At 36.3% G+C, this 21,484-nt stretch overlaps 2 protein-coding genes across 2 annotated transcripts; both read left to right on the plus strand.

Annotated features, from left to right (window-relative positions):
* Nucleotides 1-12,259: 12,259 nt before the first annotated feature.
* Nucleotides 12,260-14,014, plus strand: LOC115456349. Its single transcript, XM_030185368.1, has 3 exons — nucleotides 12,260-12,366; nucleotides 12,881-13,114; nucleotides 13,724-14,014. Exons 1-3 carry the CDS (start codon nucleotides 12,298-12,300, stop codon nucleotides 13,976-13,978), a joined length of 558 nt encoding a protein of 185 aa, XP_030041228.1. The 5' UTR covers nucleotides 12,260-12,297; the 3' UTR covers nucleotides 13,979-14,014.
* Nucleotides 14,015-16,776: 2,762 nt separating this feature from the next.
* Nucleotides 16,777-21,140, plus strand: LOC115456380. The gene is made up of 3 exons (XM_030185409.2): nucleotides 16,777-16,925; nucleotides 19,080-19,280; nucleotides 20,708-21,140. Exons 1-3 carry the CDS (start codon nucleotides 16,884-16,886, stop codon nucleotides 21,119-21,121), a joined length of 657 nt encoding a protein of 218 aa, XP_030041269.1. The 5' UTR covers nucleotides 16,777-16,883; the 3' UTR covers nucleotides 21,122-21,140.
* Nucleotides 21,141-21,484: the final 344 nt, after the last annotated feature.

The raw sequence follows: 21,484 nt of genomic DNA on the forward strand, positions 1-21,484 counted from the left end.
CGTTGAGATTGGCCGCCGTGGCCGAAATTCGGCTAGGAGGGATTCATTCATTCATTCAAGGTTAGACAAGTAAGATTACATTCTAAATCTTCATTACCATTTGACATTGAACTACCTATACTATCAAGACAAGCATTTTGCTATCAACTTGGCAAACAGAGCCAATAGGACTATAACTTTAAAACCCGGATCCGTTGAATCGCAGTTTGTTCTGTATTAAATTGAAATGCTTGCAAACAGACAACGTGGCGAATGCGAAATGTCGCGCACTTCAATGCACTATGTTTACCTTTTATTTTAACACGTTCCTGTCGTATATCTACATTCTGTGACTAAACTTTTATTGCTAACGAGTTTGGGAAAGGCTGGTTGATTGTGTTACAGTGATTTGAATTATGCTTTGATTCTTCTTTCTTACTATAATCTACAGGTTTTTAAGTATAGTACAGTTAATATTTCCAATTTATTCATATCTTTCTGTTTGTTAAAGCGGATTGAAAACAGTTTAACGTTCCCTGAGATTTGCTGACCTTCAAGCCACTGTAGTAAATAGTTCAGTTTCATCATTAGTTCTTTTTGTAGTTTAAGCGGTGATAGCCTAGTTGGTTGTGGAACAAGCTGCCGAGGCGATGTCCGTAGGTTTAAATCCCAAGGGCACACACCTCTGACTTTTCTAAAAAAATATGTGTATTTTCTTTGTGAATTATCACTCGCTTTAACGGTAAAGGAAAACATCGTGAGGAAACCTGCAGACCAGAGAAGTTCTCTATAGGAATTTCGTAGGTGTGTAAAGTCTACCAATCCGCACTAGGCCAGCGTGGTGGACTAATTCCTAATCCCTCTCAGTAGTAGTTGAGGCCCGTACCCAACAGTGGGACAGTATATAATACAGGGCTGATATTATTATTATTATAAATTAGTATTTAAATTCGGTTGACCTTATTTAGATTTCCCATCTACTCAATACTTATAGTGGCCAAGTTTATTTTATATAAGCAGCAGAATAAATATTACAAAAGCAGTGAATCGACAACATAAAGGTCTCCTCACTACCCTTTTGTATAACACACTTTAACCCCATGCGAAGCTTTTCAGTATACATCCTTTATAATGAAAACGGTTAATTTTTTAATATACCTCTTTGTGCCCGCTTCAGGTGGGCGCACAGTGAAAAAACCCGCTAAATTATTGCTACCTTCTCGAATGAAGCTCGGGGTACATTTCTGAAATGCTTTAGATGTTTCAGGATTTACGCGATTTTATTTTTCAATGTTATGAGCTATTGTTTTATGTTAAAATGTAAATATTATTTGATAATGTTTTCAAAATTTAACAACTCTAGAAAATGTAATTGTTTTTGACAATTTTAGAAAACACACAAAATCATTGAAATTAAATTATTTTCGGATTTTGTCGTGGTTATTTATATTGTTAATTTCTCCCGACGTTTCGAAGACTGCAGCCTGCAAGTCAATGTTACAATATCTACATACATTTCACAAGTATACATTTTTTTTATCTCTGGAAAGTCCGATCTACACAGAATGAACACACAGTATACTGTATATCATAGTATCTTTTTTTATTTTAATATCCAACATTCGCGTAAACATAAATCATTAAGATCATTAAACTTAACAAATAATAATTCCCATTCCAACTTTGTACATTCAAATTTACGCTTTAGTAAAACGGATTTTTAGCTCAAATTGTCTTTTACACAGGATTTTTCCTTTAACGTAGTCGATCCACTTGAATTCTGCTTCAAATAGTCTACACAATCCACTTTAGCATGAAGCCAGGTAACCGAACTAGCACTTGTAAAATATTCAGTGCAATCGCAGCACAAAGACCACTAGAAATATATCATTACCTGAAGGAGCTTACGTGGGAAACAATGCTTAATTGTATAAGGAAAACATTTCGTACAGTACTGTAGTACAATTCTAGTATAATGACTTCATGATTACGCGAATGTTAGACATTAAAAACAAACTTATTATTAAGGCTAAAAAAACCTTTTTTAGCCGTAGATGTAAAAGACTGCCTCGGTGGCGTAGTTGTATTGCATCCCCGGTACGATAGCGCTCTGAGGTCCTGGGTTCGAATCCCGTGTCGGGCAAAGTAATATTTAGGTTTTTTCTGCTCAGTATCAGCCCGGAGTCTGGAATTTGTGCCCGATATGGCGACAGGCTCGCCCCCTATCACATCATGAGACGGAACATACTTGGCGAAAAGGGGGTGCCCTAGTTGCGCCTCTGCATACCCCTTCGGGGATAAATGCGTGATGTTATGTATATATGTATGTTAATGTAAAATAAAAAAGTGTAAGTTTCGAACAAAATAAATATTAATAAAAATTAATTTTACGCGCCATAATGCCACTACTACTACTCGAAGAGTATTTATTGCAACGACAACATTACGCTTTCAGTTAATAATTATCAAAAACTTAAACTAGGATTTTAAGTGAAAATATTCGTTATTCATAGACGATTTTTGGCACAATGTTAGCAGAGGTAAACAGTATATAGTTTCATTTAGTAACGCAATGTCAAAATGACCCTGTACAAAAATAAAATGAATTCGGAAAGAGCTTACCACAAAAACCAAATGTACACTAAAGGCACATAGTCCAATCCTCTCGAAGAAACATAAATCTAACTTAACCATCCCAACTTACCTCGCCCTGCGAGTTCAACCAACTTAATTCTAACTTGTACAGTACGCATGTATAATGAATTTTATAAGAGACTAGCGACCCGCCCCAGCTTCGCACGGGTGCAATGCTGATACTAAATACACTACAGAAAAACTGTGAACGTTGTATATAAAAACACAGCGGCCCGCTCTGGCTTCGCACGGCTATAACATAATAAAATAACAGTATTTCTCCACTATTTAATGGATGTTATTATACATATAAACCTTCCTCTTGAATCACTCTATCTATTAAAAAGACCGCATCAAAATCCGTTGCGTAGTTTTAAAGATTTAAGCACACATAGGGACAGAGAAAGCGACTTTGTTTTATACTATGTAGTGATACACTCTAAGTCGCTAAAACAAAACATATGGAGCCAAGACTTTCCACTTACTTAACCTTTGGGGTCTAGTTACTTAGATAGTGGGCTTTTGTGATATTACGGCTTAATATAATGGATGTCCCTATTGCACTTATAGTATTTTGATCCTTATTAACATCAGCACCAATTAGCATTAAAGTTTATTTTAAACTGGCCCTTCAAAGTGAACCCACTGCCCCTATGGTAAGTGGAATAGGGTCCAATTGAATATCGACTGACGAGAGATGATTACCCCTCGGCAGTTGACACAATAGGGGACCGGCCTATGCTTGATTTTGTACATTATTCTATATGTAATGGTTAATAATACGAAAAAGAAGCACTCCCGCGAAAACTGCATAACAATTGGTTAAAAAATGAGCGAGTAATTCATATTTAAAATATTGTAACGTGCAGAAGTGGGCGCGATGTGGGGATATCGCTTCATCTCTTTTTTTCGCACGCGTCGTAATTCCTGATGACGTCACATGTGGATATTTCGTCTCTTTCCTATTTCTTGTTAATTACCCCTTCCACCGAAATTCAAAGACTTATAACTTGTTGATTTTTTACCGGATTTTAATAATTCCTTCTGTGTTATAATTTATATTATGTAAATATTTGATAATAGTAAAGAACAAAAATGAGTCCGGTACCCTATTATGCCCGCCTGTAACCAAATACTAATAGGTTGATCCCAGAACGCGACACAATTGGACCACTATGGCGGGTAACATATGGTAGTCGCTATTAAAAAATGCTAGAAAAAAATAACTGCCTCGATGGCGAAGTTGTAGTATGCGCAGTACGGCAGTGATCTGAGGTGCTGGGTTCAAATCCCGGGTCAGGCAAACTGATATTTGGATGTTTCTGCTCAGTATCGGCCTGAAGTCTGGAATTTGTGCCCGATATGATGATAGGCTCGCCTCACATCATGGGACGGAACACACTTGGCGAAAAGTGGGTGCCCTGGTTGCGCCTCTGCATAGCCCTACAGAGATAAATGCGTGATGTGTGCGTGATGATTGTAAGAAACAAATATTTATTTGTAACAAGCAAAAAAGCAACACTTAAATCTATTTGCTCGTCACACAAATATCCCAACTCAGCATATGCTAATAAAAACCTTCGCTAATCTTCCTCGGTTTTGCGACGTCTCAATCGCCAAAGGCATAAACATTAGTTAGAAACTAATAGCTAGCATCATAAATGCCCTTGCAAATCATAATATCAGCCCTGTAATATATACTGTCCCACTGTTGGGCACGGGCCTCCTCTACTACTGGGAGGAATTAGGCCTTAGTCCACCACGCTGGCGTAGTGAGGATTGGTAGACTTCACACACCCTCGAAATTCCTATAGAGAATTTCTCAGATATGCAGGTTTCCTCACGATGTTTTCCTTTACCGTTAAAGCAAGCGATAATTCACAAAGAATACACACATAATTTTTTAGAAAAATCAGAGGTGTGTGCCCTTGGGATTTGAACCTGCGGACATTCGTCTCGGCAGTCCGTTACACAACCAACTAGGCTAAAATGCAAATCATACATTATATAAAAAAGGTACACATTTCCATCATTTTAACGATGAACAAACGTAAGCCATCGGGTAAGAGTTAACCTCTGAATGAAGTTGAAGATATAATTTAACTAATTGAGTTTGCGGCGATAAGTGACATTAATTTGTACAAGTTCATCTCATTTGAAATGCCACGCCGTCTCTGGATCCGAGGAAGGCTGTTTTCGTCTCTTTTACACGTATAGCATCACGCCTTTCTCTCTTGTCAGGGGTAGGCAGAGATGGTATCACACCCATGTTTCGTTAGCCATATGTAATATAGAGTGAACCTACTGATATTCATTTAATCATTCAGATTATACCTAAATCTTTTTTACACACAATCAATTCATTTGTTTAGTAATATTAAATGAAGATACGGTCTGGTGTAGGTGCTGGAGGTAGGGTATATTTTATATCAGCCTGGATAGCGACCACCGTACACAAGGTGTTAAAACCCGCCATAGTGGCCCACGTAAATGTCGCGGATAGAGATCAGCTCGTGTACTTATATCCGGGTCCAACAGGCCGGCATATTTGTGTCAACTGTCGAGAGGTAATCATCTCTCGTCAGTCGTCTTTCTATGTGACCCCGTCATACAATCTGGTACAGTGTTCCGATTCCCCTGAGAATAATGAATTAACTCTTGAATAGTCGGTACACAGCGTCCCTGCCGAGGTATTTAAATAGGTTGACGTCACAGGAAAAGTTCCCTTTGTTGAAACAGGAAAAAGTGTAATTTAGTTTTACGAGCGTAATTTTTAACTTATATTTTGTAAGTTTTCTGCTTTGTCAGTGTTTCGTTGGGCTCTTATTTGTAAAGTATTAAAATTTTTAAATATAAAATATTCAAGCTTTTTTAGTAAAATTGTTGTATTTTCACTAGTGGTCTTATATGTGAGAGTCCAGCTGGGTAGGTGCCAGTGCAATGTCTATTTCTGCCGCCAAGCAGCAGTGTGTAGTCACTTTTGTTTGAAGGACATTGTAGCCAGTGTAACTGGACATAATAAGACTTAACATCTCATGTCTCAGGATGGCGAGCGCAGTTGAATAGCAAACAATACTTAAAGTGTTGAATGGTATTTCTACTGTTTATGGGCGGTCGTATCGCTTACCATCAGGCGAACGGCAAGCTCGTCTCATCTATCTCAAAGAGGCTGACTTAATCATCATGAACCATAAACCAATGATATATATTGAATATCTAAAACTATTTTAAAAAATATATAATCGTAAATGTAGTAAGATATTGTAACTGACTTCTCGGATGACTAACAACTCAATCCTTCCCGTGATCATGAAGGCTGCAAAGTCTTTGAAACGTCGTGAAACAATTATAATATAAAGAACCGCGATAAAATTCATATAATGGTTTTATTTCAAAGTCTAACAATCGCATAAACCTAATAAATCATCATATACTATCTCACGTTTCAAAGTAAATATAATTGCTAACACTGTATCCATTATATTGCAAATAGACAACAAATTTCCATTAGTTCTAACATAAACATTTTGAAGGTCCCACCGCATATTAAATCAGTGATTATTGGAATGGAAACATAAGGCAGGCCGTCTTGCCCAAAAGAGCGCCGATTCAATTTAGGCGCATGGACGACCTAGCTTTGGTAAATGTAAATTAATGAAACTATGCCTTTGTTGTTTCAAATAAATAGGCGTAGTTGTATTACGGTACTACTGCAGTGCTGATGGGATCGATCCCCGGGTTTGGCAAAGTGATATTGGATATTCTACTTAGTATCAGACTAGAATTTGGAATTCGTGTCCAATATGGTGATAGACTCGCTTTCTATCACATCATGGAAGGGAATATATGCGGTGAAAAGTAGGTGCGTCTCTGCCTGCCTCTTAGGGAATAGAAAGCGTGAATGTGTACATAAGGAAGCTCGACTCTTGGAAGAACATAAAATAGTTACGAATTCTTTCCTTTCTTTTTCAATGGTAGTATAGGAGTCATAAAAAACGTTTACATAACATTCACTAATATTTCTGCCTAGTCCTCAGAGATTAAGGTATAAACTTATCCATCATATTATTATAAGTAATAATTTCAGCCTCGTACCATATACTGTCCCACTACTGAGCACGGGTCTTCTTTACTACTGAGAAATATTAGGCATTAGTCCACCACGCTAGCCTAGTGCGGATTGGTAGACTTCACACACCCTCAAAAGTCCTATACAGAACTTCCCAGATATACAGTTTTTCTTACGATGTCCTTCACGGAAAACTAATGTAATTCACAAAGAATACACACATCATTTTAGAAAAGTCAGAGGTGTGCTCTTCAGAATTGAAGTTACGGACATTCGTCTCAGTTCGTTCTAAACCCGGCTATCGCCACTACTTCATCTACTCTTTGTAAATTACTCCTAAACCTTAAACTTCAAGATCAAAATAAAATTTCCACACTCGCAGACGCCGAAACCCGTGGCCACTGAATACTTTATGACGGTTGTAAATCTAGTGTAATCGTAAATTTTGCAGTGGCCCCTCCGCCCGACCCGGCCAAAGGGCCCTGGACCTTGCGAAAATGGATATTACCGCGGATTACTCCTATTTTAGCTTCTTGTAAGTTCGAGATCGACGTGAATTGTTTTGTTTATGTACTTATATTCACTGGTGGTAGGTCTCTCATATGTGAGAGTCCGTCTGGGTAGGTAAAACCGCAATGTCTATTTCTGCCGCTAAGAGGTAGTGTGAAGTCATTGTTGTGTCCCTGTTTGAAGGATATTGTAGCCAGTGTAACTACTGGACATAATAAAACTTAATCTCATCTCAGGATGGCGAGCGCTGTGTAATGCCAAATAATTATTTGTAATTCAAGGTGTTGGATGGTGTTTTTACTGTTTATGGGCGGTCGTATCGCTAAACATCAGGCGATTGTACGGTCAGGCACCAATTCAAAAACGCTGTCAAACTTTTGTCTCGATATAAAATATCGTTTTTAATCACCAAAATAAACTTCAGAGTTTTATTTTAGATAAAAGTAGTGTACAATAGGAATACGTGAATTAAATAAACCTCAACATTTCATCAAGTATAAAAAAAAAACATATAAAAAACTCACTTAAATTGTAATCAAGATACATGGAACAAATGGTAGACATTTGTAAAATTACAAAGGCACAGAGGTGTTATGTGGTATCCATCCATTTAAAATAAAACCTTTCTTTAAATCTAAACCATATATTATACCGGTTATTCGTACTTTATCAAATTTCCTGTTAACATTTAAAAAAAATATGTATTTTATATTAACTCGTTTTCTGGCCATGTTTATTTTGTGTATTTTATTCATCATCATTAGCCACATAAAGTCACTACTGAACGTAGGCCTCCCTTGAAAATTTCGAGACGGACCTCTCGAAAGCGGTCTGCATCCAACGTATTCCTGCGACTTTTATCAATCATCTGTCCTTGCAGGCGGACGTCCACCGCGCTTGCCAGTTCAAAGTTTCCACTCGAGAACTTTCTTGCCCCATCTGCCATCAGTTCTGCGAATGTGCCCTGCCCATTGCCATTTTAGCTTGCTAATCCGATGGGCTATGTCAGCAACTTTCGTTCTCTTCATTTCTGATATGATCGCGTAGAGAAACGCCAAGCATTTTATTACATACACATTATACTCGTAGCATCACTTTTTTTTCCATTTCACAGGTGTGCAAAGAACACTATTACTTCATGGATAGGACTTCTGCGCGACAGAAATTGTGAGTAAAAGTATGACATATAGCTTCCACGATCGTTCATACACTATATCTTACTTTTATCATAAATGCAAAGTGTAAAAGTTTGAATGTTAAAAGTGAATTCAAACACAGCAGACCTATTTCAATCGAGTCACAGAGAGATCATGCATTTTAACTTAGGTTTTTGATCTCAGACCTCTGCTCCCGTAGGAAATCATTGAATTTTTAATCTGATTTGTAAAGTAGATGGTACTGTCATCGTGCAAAAGGTTCTTTGGATCGGTACAGTGTTTTATTTATATGATTTCGGCCAAATGACCCCACTGCACCTGAGTGGAGTGGTGTCCAATAGAACATCGACTGACGCAAGAAGATTATGCCTTAACAGTCGACACAATTATGCCGGCCTGTTGGAACCGGATATACACAGGCTGATCCTGGAAAGTGACACACTTACGTGGACATCTATGGGAGGTTTTAACACGTTGTATGGTGGAAATTATCCAAGCGAATATAAAATTTATCCTACCAACAAAATTAATTTCGTAGGTTAAAAGGTTTATTACACGAAAGTATCCGCAAGCAATACCTAATATTTTAACAAAAACTCGTTAAGTCATTAGTAAAACCATTCCGCCGTCCTCGAAGCTACACAAAATTCAAACACAATCTGATAAACATTCAAGTTTACATCAATGACTTTAGAGATTTATAGTCGGAACTGAACGAAATGTTGGGCAATAAAAGAGCATATAATTCAAGCTAAACAACGAGTAAACTGCGCTGCGAACACCACTAACAGAAAACGCTGGCAGATGCCTAACAGAATGCCGCCAAACGGATGTTCTAGTACTCGTACATCGATTTACTAATACGGTTTGGATAGTCAGTTATATATCGATGGCAATAGTAAACTAACGTATCTGATAAAATTGCGATATTAAAATTCAAGTATTTTTCGGGTTTTATATTATAATTTGACGTTTCGAAGACTTTGCAGCCTTCATGGTCACGGGGCGGACTGAGGTGTTAGTCATCTGAGGACTCAAAGTTACAATATGTACCTACATTTCAAAATTATAATTGAATTTTATTCTTATTAATTTCTTAATAATTGAATTCCGCGAACTCTCAACGCTCTTAATGCTCTCCTTAATAGCGCACCAGATTTTGACGTTTTTTCCGCTGATTGGAACGTGATCCAGTATGAATGTTTGTGTTATTGTGAAATTAACTCATGATGCCGCATATTTCATGTAGTTATTGAGTCGATTATTGATCTGTTTCATATTTTACTATAGTTATATATTTTTATTATTAACTTAATTAGTGTAATTGGTTTATCCGTTCTAATTGAAATAAATAAATTTTTTTTTTCTTAATTTAGCTGTTGACTGATCTCACAGTGTCTTGAAATCTGACTCAATTTTAAAAATTCTGAATAAATTTAGAAATTCTGATCTAACTTTCTCCAACATCTAAACAAAATTCCTTTCAAAGAAGCAACGGCACGTCATCCTTTGAATGTAAACATGTATCACATTAATTCCCATAAGAGTAAAAACCGACGTCAAATAGCTCGCCGGCGAAAACTCGGTGCAAACTAACGAACTCCCGATGAAAACAGCGAAAAACTCCACATACCGGTGAAATACTGATATAGCTGTGGTCACAGTTCGTGGAACGGTAGGGGAACTAGGAAATGAAGATCACAGACGGTTTATTAAAACGTTCTCTTTTTGTAAAGTTATTTTATGATCATGGTATTTTTGCTATGGTCAGTGAAAATGTCGACCAAAATGGCTTAATTGCCATAATTATGGGCAAACTCAGACAGAGGAGACAGAAGGAGGAGTAGGGGGCGTTGCTTTGTCACTCTGGATTTTGGTATGCCTAGGCACGTAATGTCGTATTAAATTTTTCTTTTAAAGAAGAAAAATTTAATACGACATTACGTGCCTAGGCATACCAGCATACAAAATCCAGAGTGACAAAGCAACGCCCCCTACTCTTCTTCTTGAACACTTCCTAAAAAATACTGGTTTTTTCCCTTTGGATCAAAAGCTGGAATTTGTTTTCAACCCTGTGCTAGGTAATATAAAATATACAACCACTAAAAAGAAGTTGCACTTCTGCATCCACATGCCCTGCAGTTTTGTCTATACTGGCGGCGGATAGATACTGGTCCAGCTAAGCTATCGCATACTGGATCGCAATAAAACAGACACCGCGTGAACAGTAAATAAACGCTATGCGCCGCTTACGTCCATAAATTTTAAACATATCCGCCATATTTGAATTTTTATATTTATTAGTTTTGTAGATAAATTTTGGTTTTGGTAAAGTTATTTTATAGTTCAATACTGCGAAATTGGATAGGACTTCGGACTATGGTTTTTTAGGTTTTGTAAACTTACAAGATTGTTTAGAATTTTTAGAATACAGCAGAGCTTGACTCGATAATAAAATACCTGTTTTGTGGCGTATTTATTGCATTTTCGTTTCAAAATTAACGTAGTTAATACTACAAATTACAAAACATTGGTTCCATATTTTACCACAACACGGCGCTGTTGCTTATATTTCTGGTTGGGCTATAAATAGCTTTGCTGATGGTATAATATATTTTATATCCGCCCGTAAAGCGACCACTGTACAAGGTGTTAAAATCCATCATAGTGGCCCACGTAAGTGTGTCGCGTTCCTGGATCAGTCTGTGTATATCCGGTTCCAACAGGCCGGCATAATTGTGTCGACTTTCGAGGGGTAATCATCTCTCGTCAGTTGGCATTATATTGAACCCCCCTCCACTTACCATCAGGTGCAGAGGGGTCACTTTGTCTATTTAATATTTTTTTGACAATTAAACAAGAGCTCCAGTATCCCGGTATAGTAAGCCCGTAAATATCAACACTTCCCACAACTTCAAATTGCAAAGTAACGTGTGTATTGCGTGGCACTCTGTTTATTGTGACTATAGGTATTCACTGTCAAAATATTTAGGGACGGGTTATAGACGAATCGATTTTTTTTTTATTGTTTTGAATCACTAGACGAGCTTGCTGTTAACCTGATGGTAAGCGATACGACCGCCCATATACAGTAGAAACACCATCCAACACCTTGAATAACAAAGTATTGTTTGGTATTTCACTGCGCTCACCATCCTGAGACATGAGATGTTAAGTCTTATTAAGTCCAGTAGTTACACTGGCTTCATTGCCCTTCAAACCGGAACACAAGTGACTAAACACTGCTGCTGGGTGGTACCTACCCAGGCGGACTCTCACATATGAAAGACCTACCACCAATAAACAGACACTTACTTTGAATAAAATAAAATATATTTCAACGTTAATAAATCTTCTAAACTTTAATTTGCCACACGATTTATCCAAAATATTTTAAATTCTCGAAAAATAAGCGCTAAGTGGAACGGACCAGTTTCACAAGAGCCCTGAACTGAGTACATCACGTACGCAGAAGTGGGTCAGCTTTTAAATTCGTTTCCGATTTTAAGTACCGCAACGAAGTCAGAAAGACAAATTTGTTAATTAGTAGATGGACCGCGATTTTAATTTTTATTCTGGAACAAAATTTCTAGATTTTTCTAGAAGTTACATTTTGAGATAGACTAAGGGTCCCGTTTATCTACCCATGGAATCCGCTTCGGTGATTCTTAATGCTGTAAGTGCTCTTCGTTTTTCTTTCTCTTACTGCCACATCATCGCGCCGTGTCTTTCAAGTATCCAAACCATGGAATTATGTACCGTTTTCTACCTCCGAAATCCAAACCTACAGAATGACACCACACGGAACACTTAGATTACTAAATCTGATATAATATATGCCCGCTTGTAAAAGAGCAACGCACTGTTAATTAACACATCGATAATTGCTATGATCCACTTCAATAGCTTTGAAAATTAATTAAAAATCGCATGAACATTTTATGATACATGGAAATTTTGCATTGTGTCAGCGAAATGCGGCGGTTTCATCCAGTAATTATTATCGTCATATTTTCTGTAAGTTATAAATCCTCAAATCAATCACGTAAAATTACTATATTGCGTCAAAATGGCGAAATGAACTGTAATGGGTATTTGATGTACGACATGTCTTTGAGAATCCAGATATATATAGCCACATAATCTAGTTATGTCATCAAATAGGCAAGGACTGTACTGCTTCAATTTGAGTGTTAAACCCAACGACTCGAGATTATGAAACTTAGTATCAATATATATTTTGTTGCCTTATTTGGCAAACGAGCAAACCATCCTCCAGATGGTAAGCGGCATAAGCCCTCTGGGTTGTAACAATGTCAGAGATGCCAAGCCATAATATTTCTTACCGCCATAATAGGAATACCACTTTTATGGCGGTAAGATTTAATTTCTCACCGCGATAAAAGGAAAACCACTGCATTTCGTTATAATATTATAAAGCTTCGAAGTGGAAGAAAAAAACAAGTTCGTGAAGGGTCCATAATGAAAAAGAAAGACAAGCAATTTGCTCATAAAAACCAATCATTTCCAGAATGTCAACTCTCTGAAGATAAGCAAGCCACATAATGCAATACATCAATTATCGGATATAGTTTCTGATAAAAATAATAAGCCTATGATCGTGGTGGTGGATACAGAGAAGAAACAACGAGATGACTTCGATGATCTTCTAGTTGATGGTGATGATGGATTGATTGATGATGATAGTCATCAGAAGACAGACGCGAGCGAAGATGCTGCGTACATACTGTATCACTTATTGCGGGTAAGTGTCCGGGAATTAATAACAACACCAGCTTTGTAAACTGCCCACTGCTGATCACGAGCGTCCTCGATCCACGGGCGACAGTATACAGGATCATTTTGACATTGCGTTACTAAATGAAACCACATACTCATCTTCACCTTTGCAGACTTTGTGCAAAAAATCATCCATTAATAACTAATATTTTCACCAAAAATCCTGGTTTTAGTTTTCACATTTTTTTAACATTTTGTAGTTTAAGGTAAATATTGTGGCACTTGCGTGAATGTATTTCTGACTGAAAGTATGATGTTGCCAATGCAACATATCCTCTTAGAGTAGTAGTAGTGGCTTTAGGGCACGTAAAATTAAAATTACGTTTTATTAATATTTATTTTATTCGAAACTGACACTTTTTTTATTTTACACCTACTGCCTAAGTAACTTATTGTAAAGTGTTAATTCCAAGTAGATAAGTATGTAATTTCATTTAGTAACGCGATGGCATAATTACTCTGTATAATACAGGACTTATCTACTGCAACTTATAATTATTGTATTAAATCAATCATTAAACTCAAAGGACATCTTACTTGTTTGTTTATTTACAAATTAAAACACGTTTTTCAGACTACCAAACAAGATGATGAACCAGACCCTCTCCTCGAAGAAACAAAGCACGCGTTACGTCAGGCTATCAAAATAAAATGCAAGAGGGTTGAGGAGTGTATAATAGAGTGTCCTCCGAGAAGGCCCTCCTGCCCACGGAACTGTCAGGAAGTGTTCGACAATCTTAACCTCTGCCCTCCACCGAGGCCGAAGAGACCAAAAAACGACTGCAGACCAAAATGTGGGAAGACCATGCCTCCTAAATGGTTCTTTTGAGTTAATAAATAAACAATGATCATGAAAGAATGTAAAGGTTGTTTTTATTGTATGATATTTCATTTTTTAGACCTACTAGTATGGACATACTATGATGCTGTTACTTTAAAGGGTAGGCAGAGATAGTTTAGCCACTCTAGTATACTAGTTAACATTACTAATGGTATTTCCGTCACTTGGTCTGGTCTTTTATTTGTAAGAGTCCGCCTGGGTATACATACCCATATACGGCAGAAATAACATGAATAGAATAGGTGGTACACCACCGCAATATCTATTTCTGGCGCCAAGCAGCAGTGTGTAGTCACCGTTATGTACCGGTTTCAAGAATATTCTAGCCAGTGTAGCCACTGGACTTAATAAAACTTAACATCTCATGTCTCAGGATGGCGAGCGCAGTGGAATACAAAACAATACTTTGTATGTCAAGGTATTGTATGGTGTTTCAAATGTTTATGGGCGGTTGTATCGCTTACCATTACAAACGGCATTTAAAGTAATAAAAAAAATCTGATGTAAAGAAACTAACCAATTATTTATCGAACACAGGTCTATTTACATGTTTCTAGACGCGAAAAATCATATACATTTTGAATAGCTTTATACTAAAGCGCCTACTCTTATTTAAATAGCTAACTTGTAATGAGAATTAAACAATGTTTTGTTTGAGCAAAAGAAATATGCCTGTTTAGGTCAGGTTTATTTGCCTTATGCTTCCATATATTCGGAGTCCTAGGTTATACATCTAGTCCAAGTCTAATAGATATGTCAGTAAGAATTAAGATGTAAACCGTCATAGTGGCCTCTTCCGAGAAGAAACAGGCTCTACTATTATTCATTTAGAAAGACATGCCTGCAAAATTATAGCAACCGCTGAGAATAACATAAGGTTTCCTCACGATGGTTTTGTTCACTATTCAAGCTTACTCTTTTTTTGCATTCTCGACCGATCTCAAAGAACAACCACCGGTTTAAAAGCTGTATATGTCAGTCAGTCACTACCAAGAATTTTATAATGCAAATACCTCAGAGCAAATCCAGATGTCGCTGTGGCATCGGCGATAGCCTAATTGGGCACACACATCTAACTTTTCTAAAATGATGTGTGTATTCTAAGTTGTCGCTTGCTTTAACGATGAAAGACAACATCGTGAGGAAACCTGTATACCTGAGAAGTTCTCTATAGGAATTTTGAGGATGAGTGAAGTCTACTAATCCACACAGCGTGGTGGATTAAGGCTTATCCCTCTCAGTAGTAGAGGAGACCCGAGCCAAGCAAAGGTTCAGTATACAAAACAGGGCTGATATTATTATATCTATATATATATAAATGAATCCTTATTTCCTTTGGTCACGCTATCACGCGTGAACGGCTGGACCGATTTTACTATTTTTTTTGTTGTGTTTGTAATTGTCAAGAGAAGGTTCTTATAAAAGAAAAAATTCAAAAACTAGCGCAGAAAATTGGAAAATTTAAGAAAACTTAACGACAATATTAATTTTACATAACTGTCAGTGGTTTGAAATAACTGTCAGCGATCGACAGAATGCGCGCGTGCATACCTAGTTAAGACAGGACAACGTCTGTCGGGTCAGCTAGTTGTTAAATCCAAATGTAAAAATGATTTAATAAATATATATTATTATATCATGCTTCACAAGACCTCGTGCAGGAAGAAATCGATAAATATGAGACTCCCAAAGGAATTCTCCGGCAAAGCGCCCGTGGCATGCAACTGACATACCTTTGTGTTCTCTAAAATGGTTAAATCTTGTAATATTCTGCCTTGTCTCGTCAGATGAAAATATATCATTAAATTGTGTATTAAAAAGATGGTATCAATAATGTGGGATGATAAAAAGGAGTTTTTTTTAAAATAGATAATAATTTTTCATTTAAATTACTACATGACCGAATTAGGAAGTCTTCTCTCAAACAATGGATCTATTTGCCATACTACCGACATTTTTAATTATTTGTATTTTATCCTACGAATAATATTTTGTCTAATGAACATGAACCATTAATAATGACAGTAAAATTAAATAACCTATATAATTATTTCTTATGTTTACGCGAATGTTAGACTTGGAAATAAACTCTTTTGCGAATGTTACCGCGGTTTTGTTATATTATTTTCTCCCGACTTTAAAATTATAATTTAAAACCGCGATACAATCCGAAATCGTTTTATTTCTAAACCAGAATTATATGCGTATGTGTAAAAGGTGATTATTAAAAGTTATAACAGTAAATTTAATTAAAAATATTAAACTCTTAATTTCAATAACAATGATTGCAATTTCCATTAAAAAATATTTTATAGTTGCACCTAACGCCATCTGTATTTTTTGTATATAAAACTAAAAACCAATACTAGAATTTGAAACATAACAATCAGTAAATAATGTAAAAAAATACCTAACAGTTATTAGGTAAATGTAAAAAAATCAACGCAATAAAAACCACAAGCAATACGAGAGATAATCTCTCTCGTCAGACATCCTATTGGACCCCACTCCACATACCGTCAGGTGCAGTGGGACCACTTTACAGTACCCGAATAAAAAAAATATGGGAGTAAACCTATCACCATATTGGGCATACTACACCTCGGGCTTGTACTGGAAAAAACCATTAACACTGCTATATCATTGCCCGAGATTTGATGCCCGATTTGAACTCGGGACTTTAGAGCGGTAGTTGTACCGCATAAGCAATACAAACACCACCGAAGCAGTAGTTGAAGTATCTATAAATCTACGAACTTCAGAGAACTAATTTTACACAGGAAACTGAAACCATAAACAAGTTTAATGAAAAATAATTAAAACAACTGGAGCGTGAAGTGAAATTTGAAGAAAACTGCGTCAAAGGAATATTTGTAGAGAAGACTTCGAGGAAATGGCTTCGTTTAGGACACTGGTTGTACTCATGATGTACTTTGTAAGTATTTTTATCATATTTTCGCTTTCTACCATGTACAAAAGCCACATAAGCAGCTGAAATTAAAATCGCATTTAAACTTATATGTCTTTATGAACAATAGTTTTTCCTTACTAAAATAGACTTCAAAGGGCTTACTCTATTTTAGATAAATAAAAAATATTATTTCGATTAAAATAAACGTGTACACACGTTTTAAAATTTTGAACTACTTTTATAATATGAAAAATCCGAAAAATTGTTTTATTTTAATGTATAATATTCGCGTAAACATCAGATATCTATATACCATGGATTGCTTTTTGTATATTTAATGTGATTTTACATAAACTTTATAAATGTGTCAATAAAGACTAAAATTCCTTTGTATTCCAATTCCATTCAGATTAAATCACACTTGTAACATACACATTACTTTAGTAAATAATTAATATAATGTTTGTTATTACACAAGTTTCATTAAATAGATATTTATTCTGCAATCAAGCGGGAGTGTTCTTGCCGCTGTTTGGAAATTGTAGTCAGTATAATAATATCTGCCATTCTCAAATATAAATTCCAACTTACCGCCATTCTGAATAGATCGGACCACCAATAGCTAAAATTTAAAAAGTTGTATAAATAAATATTGTAACTTTGACTTTGCGAATTATCAACACCTCAGTCCCCCTCCGCGACCATGAAGGCTGTAAAGTCTTCGAAACGTCGGGAGAAAACTAAAATATTAAAATAGCGATAACATCCGAAAAATAGTTTTAATTTTAATTACAGCCATTTTCAATAACCCATGCCGATCGCTTTTTTCCATCTATCTCAAAAATGGAATAATCAGAACAAAGTATTTTGACAGGCTTGCAAATGAGTTTCTGATTGGTTCATTATCGGAATCGGATTGAAGATTGAGATTGGGATCGTTTATTAAAAACTGCTGTTAGTACGACAAGCGCATAGCAGTGTCCTTTAGTGCTTTATACCTGAATAGTATTTAATATAGTTTACCATCAGAATAGGGTAATATTTTCATATAATATCGCCCCTGTATTATATTCCATCCCACTGCTGGGCACGGGCGTCCTCTACTACTGAGAGGGATTAGGCCTTAGTCCACCAAGCTAGCCTAGTGCGGATTTACAGACCTCACATACCCTCAAAATTCTTATGAAGAACTTCTGAGGTATGCCAGTTGCCTCACGGTGAATCTTTCACCGTTAAAATAATTGATGATTCACAAAGAATACACACATAACTTTAGAAATGCCAGCAATGTGTACTCTTGGGTTATAAATCTTCGGACATTCGTCTCGGCAGTCCGTTCCACTCCCATCCACGTCATATTGAAAAATAGACAGGAACAAATCTCATGTACAATATATAAACATAACATAGAAATACAGTGTTTTGTATGGAAACTCATCTTCATAATGCACACGTTATTTGATGGCATGATTTCTGCGAGGGACAATTTTTATTTATTTGAATAGATTTTGCCCGCGATTTTTTTCTGCTATACACGGTTTTATTTTAATAAAATATTTTCAAATATTCACAGGTTCTTTTGTGTAAAGGGAAATGTATTTTTATATCCCTAAAAATTTTTTTTGGAACTATATTTACAAAAGGTCTTTCGATTTTACCGTTGAACTAAGTCATACATACGATTGATTATTTTCATTATTTAAAAATAATATAACGAATTACTTTTTCATTGCAATACCACTTTATATCTTCTTGCAAAATTGCACTTTTTTTCCTTTTCATGTGCTGTAACATTTTGCTTCTTGCCATATTTTATGATTTTAGGTCAACAGGCAGGCACCCTTTAAGCTTTGATTCCTTTGTGTAATCGCAAAATATACGACACAAACTCTCATGTCTTTTGATCACGTTGACGTACAAGTATTAGCACAGTTGAAAGACACCATAGTCTTGAGTTTTTCATATAAATTTCAATTTGATAACTCTACGCATCCCTTAGAAAAATCCTTGACAGAGAGACGGAAAAAAGTGCCTTACAAAAATCCTTAACAGACAGATGGACGGACAAAAACGGGTACAATAAGAGTTCTTTGAGCTACGGAACCCTAAAAACAAAAACATCTAGACTCAATATTAAATCCATAACCGGCAGCTATGACAAATATAACTTCCTTTCAGAGTATAAGCTTGACATCACCCGCAGAACACTCTGGGATCCTATCCCGCTTGTACAAGCAAGCTGCCAAGCAAAACCGACCTCTAATCATAGTCCTTGACAACTCTGCCCATGGAAAGGCCAAAGATGTGAAGCATAAGACCAGCATGGAAGTTGAGAAACCGGTGCCTCTACCGTTTATGTACATGTATCAGCCCGACCAGGTATTTGTTTTTATTTGTTGGTAGGATATCGCTAGGGCACTATGGCAAGGTTCTATGTGAGTATTTCTCGAAATAATGTACTTAATGAAAATGTTTTTAAGAAATATTGTTACGAAATTGTCTGTCTCATCTGTTTTATTTTCTTTGTATTTATACATTCTTTCTATCAAATAATACATAGAATAAGTATTTTAAGACAAAAAAGAAAACAGATAACAAAGGGAAAATCGTAACAATATTTTCTAAAAAAAAATCGTAAAGCACATTTATTCTGAGAAAAACTTTGTTATATTCTTTGCACAAATGTATCACATGTTTCTACGTATTTTAATTAAAAAAATCAAAAGATAAATTAACCTTGAACCATTAAATATAGGTGGTATCTTTTAATTTTATTAAACATGAAAATTTAAGTTCTCAATTTTTTAACATAAATAGAAATTGACATAGGACCTAGGAATTGCAAGCCAGAGAATTATATCCACACTTATACCGACCACCGTACACAAGATTTCACCCACCATAGTGGCCCACGCAAGGGTGTCGCATTCCAGAATCTGCCTGTATATATCCGGTTCCAAAAGGCCGGCATAATTGTGTCGACTGCCGAGGGGTAATCATCTCTCGACAGTCGATATTTTATTAGACTCCACTCTACTTACCATTAGGTGCAGTGGGGAAAATTTTTATACAACTTAAATTTGGCAGTTTTAGTCCCTGTAAGTGAAATAACGAGTATTTCGAAAATTCAAATACACACCAAACATCCTACAAAGTGTCTGAATAAAATATTTCTAAGACTATTTGAAATATTTTGATAAATTGATTTAATAATAAACGTACTGATAGCATTAAGCGATAAACGCTTGCTATGCTTATTTGCATTATTGTGTTTTCTAGTTCAAAGTGCTGGTGGCTACTTGAAATCTTAATCTCTAGTACTACTTTAGAATATCAGCACTTGGAATAATAAGCAATTTATTATAATATAATTTCTCATTTTCAACAACGTATGCTAATTTATAGCTCTTTAAATGTATGGCAATCTTCCACGTGCAATATTTATTTAATTTTAATTAATAATATCAGCCCTGTATTATATACTTGCCCACTGCTGAGCACGGGCCTCCTCTACTACTGAGAGGGACTAGGCTTTAGTCCACCACGGTGGCCTAGTGTGGATTGGTAGACTTCACACACCTTTGAAATTCCTATAGAGAATTTCTCAGGTATGCAGGTTTCCTCACGATATTTTCCTTCACCGTTAAAGCAAGCGATAATTCACAAAGAATACACACATAATTTCTAGAAAAGTCAGAGGTGTGTGCCATTGGGTTTTGAACCTGTAGCATTCGTCTCGGCAGTCCGTTCCATACCCAACTATGCTATCGCCGCTTTCTAATTTAATTAATCTATAATATTTTCAGCACGAAAAGAAATCACAACTAGCTAAACTCCCAATCTCCAAACTACTGGAAAAAGAAGACAAAGCAGAAAAGAGTTCAATCAAAAAACTACCTAAACATCATCAACTTAAAAACGCCGATGACAAACGATACCTCCGATCACCGGTTATTAAAAGTCTTCTGCGAATCTCCAACAGTCTTCGATGCGAAGCGAAAGACGAGTGCGAAGATAAATGTAACAACAGATACACTGGGAGGCAAAGGGATGAGTGCGAAGACGAATGCGAAATTAAATACTCGTGCGAAGAATCTGAAGAAGACCCTTGTGAGGAGAAAGACGAATGCGAAGAGAGCCATGATAGTTGCGAACAGCATGACATAAGCACCCGAGGGGAGCGGCTGATCACCGTCACGCCCAAATGTAAGAGATGTTGAATAAATGTCTGAAGAAGTTTGTGTTTTTTTTTATTGCAGTTGAATGATGAGGCGAGCGTGCCCCTCGTCTGATGGTAAACGATACAACCGCCCATAAACAGTAAAAATACCATCCAACACCTTGAATTACAAAATATTGTTTGGTATTTCACTGCGTTCGCCATCCTGAGACATTAGATTTAAAGTTTCATAAAGCCCAGTCATTACGTTGTCTACAATGATCTTCAAACCGGAATATAACAGTGCATACAATGTACATGCTGATACTTGACGGTAGAAATGAACATTGCGGTGATACCTAATTAGGCGACCTTAGGAGCCTGGGTTTCTTTTTTATTCTCAGTAGCATACATTCATGTAAGA

This window comes from Manduca sexta, chromosome 2 (assembly GCF_014839805.1).
Source record: "Manduca sexta isolate Smith_Timp_Sample1 chromosome 2, JHU_Msex_v1.0, whole genome shotgun sequence".
NCBI classification, from domain to species: Eukaryota; Metazoa; Arthropoda; class Insecta; order Lepidoptera; family Sphingidae; genus Manduca; species Manduca sexta.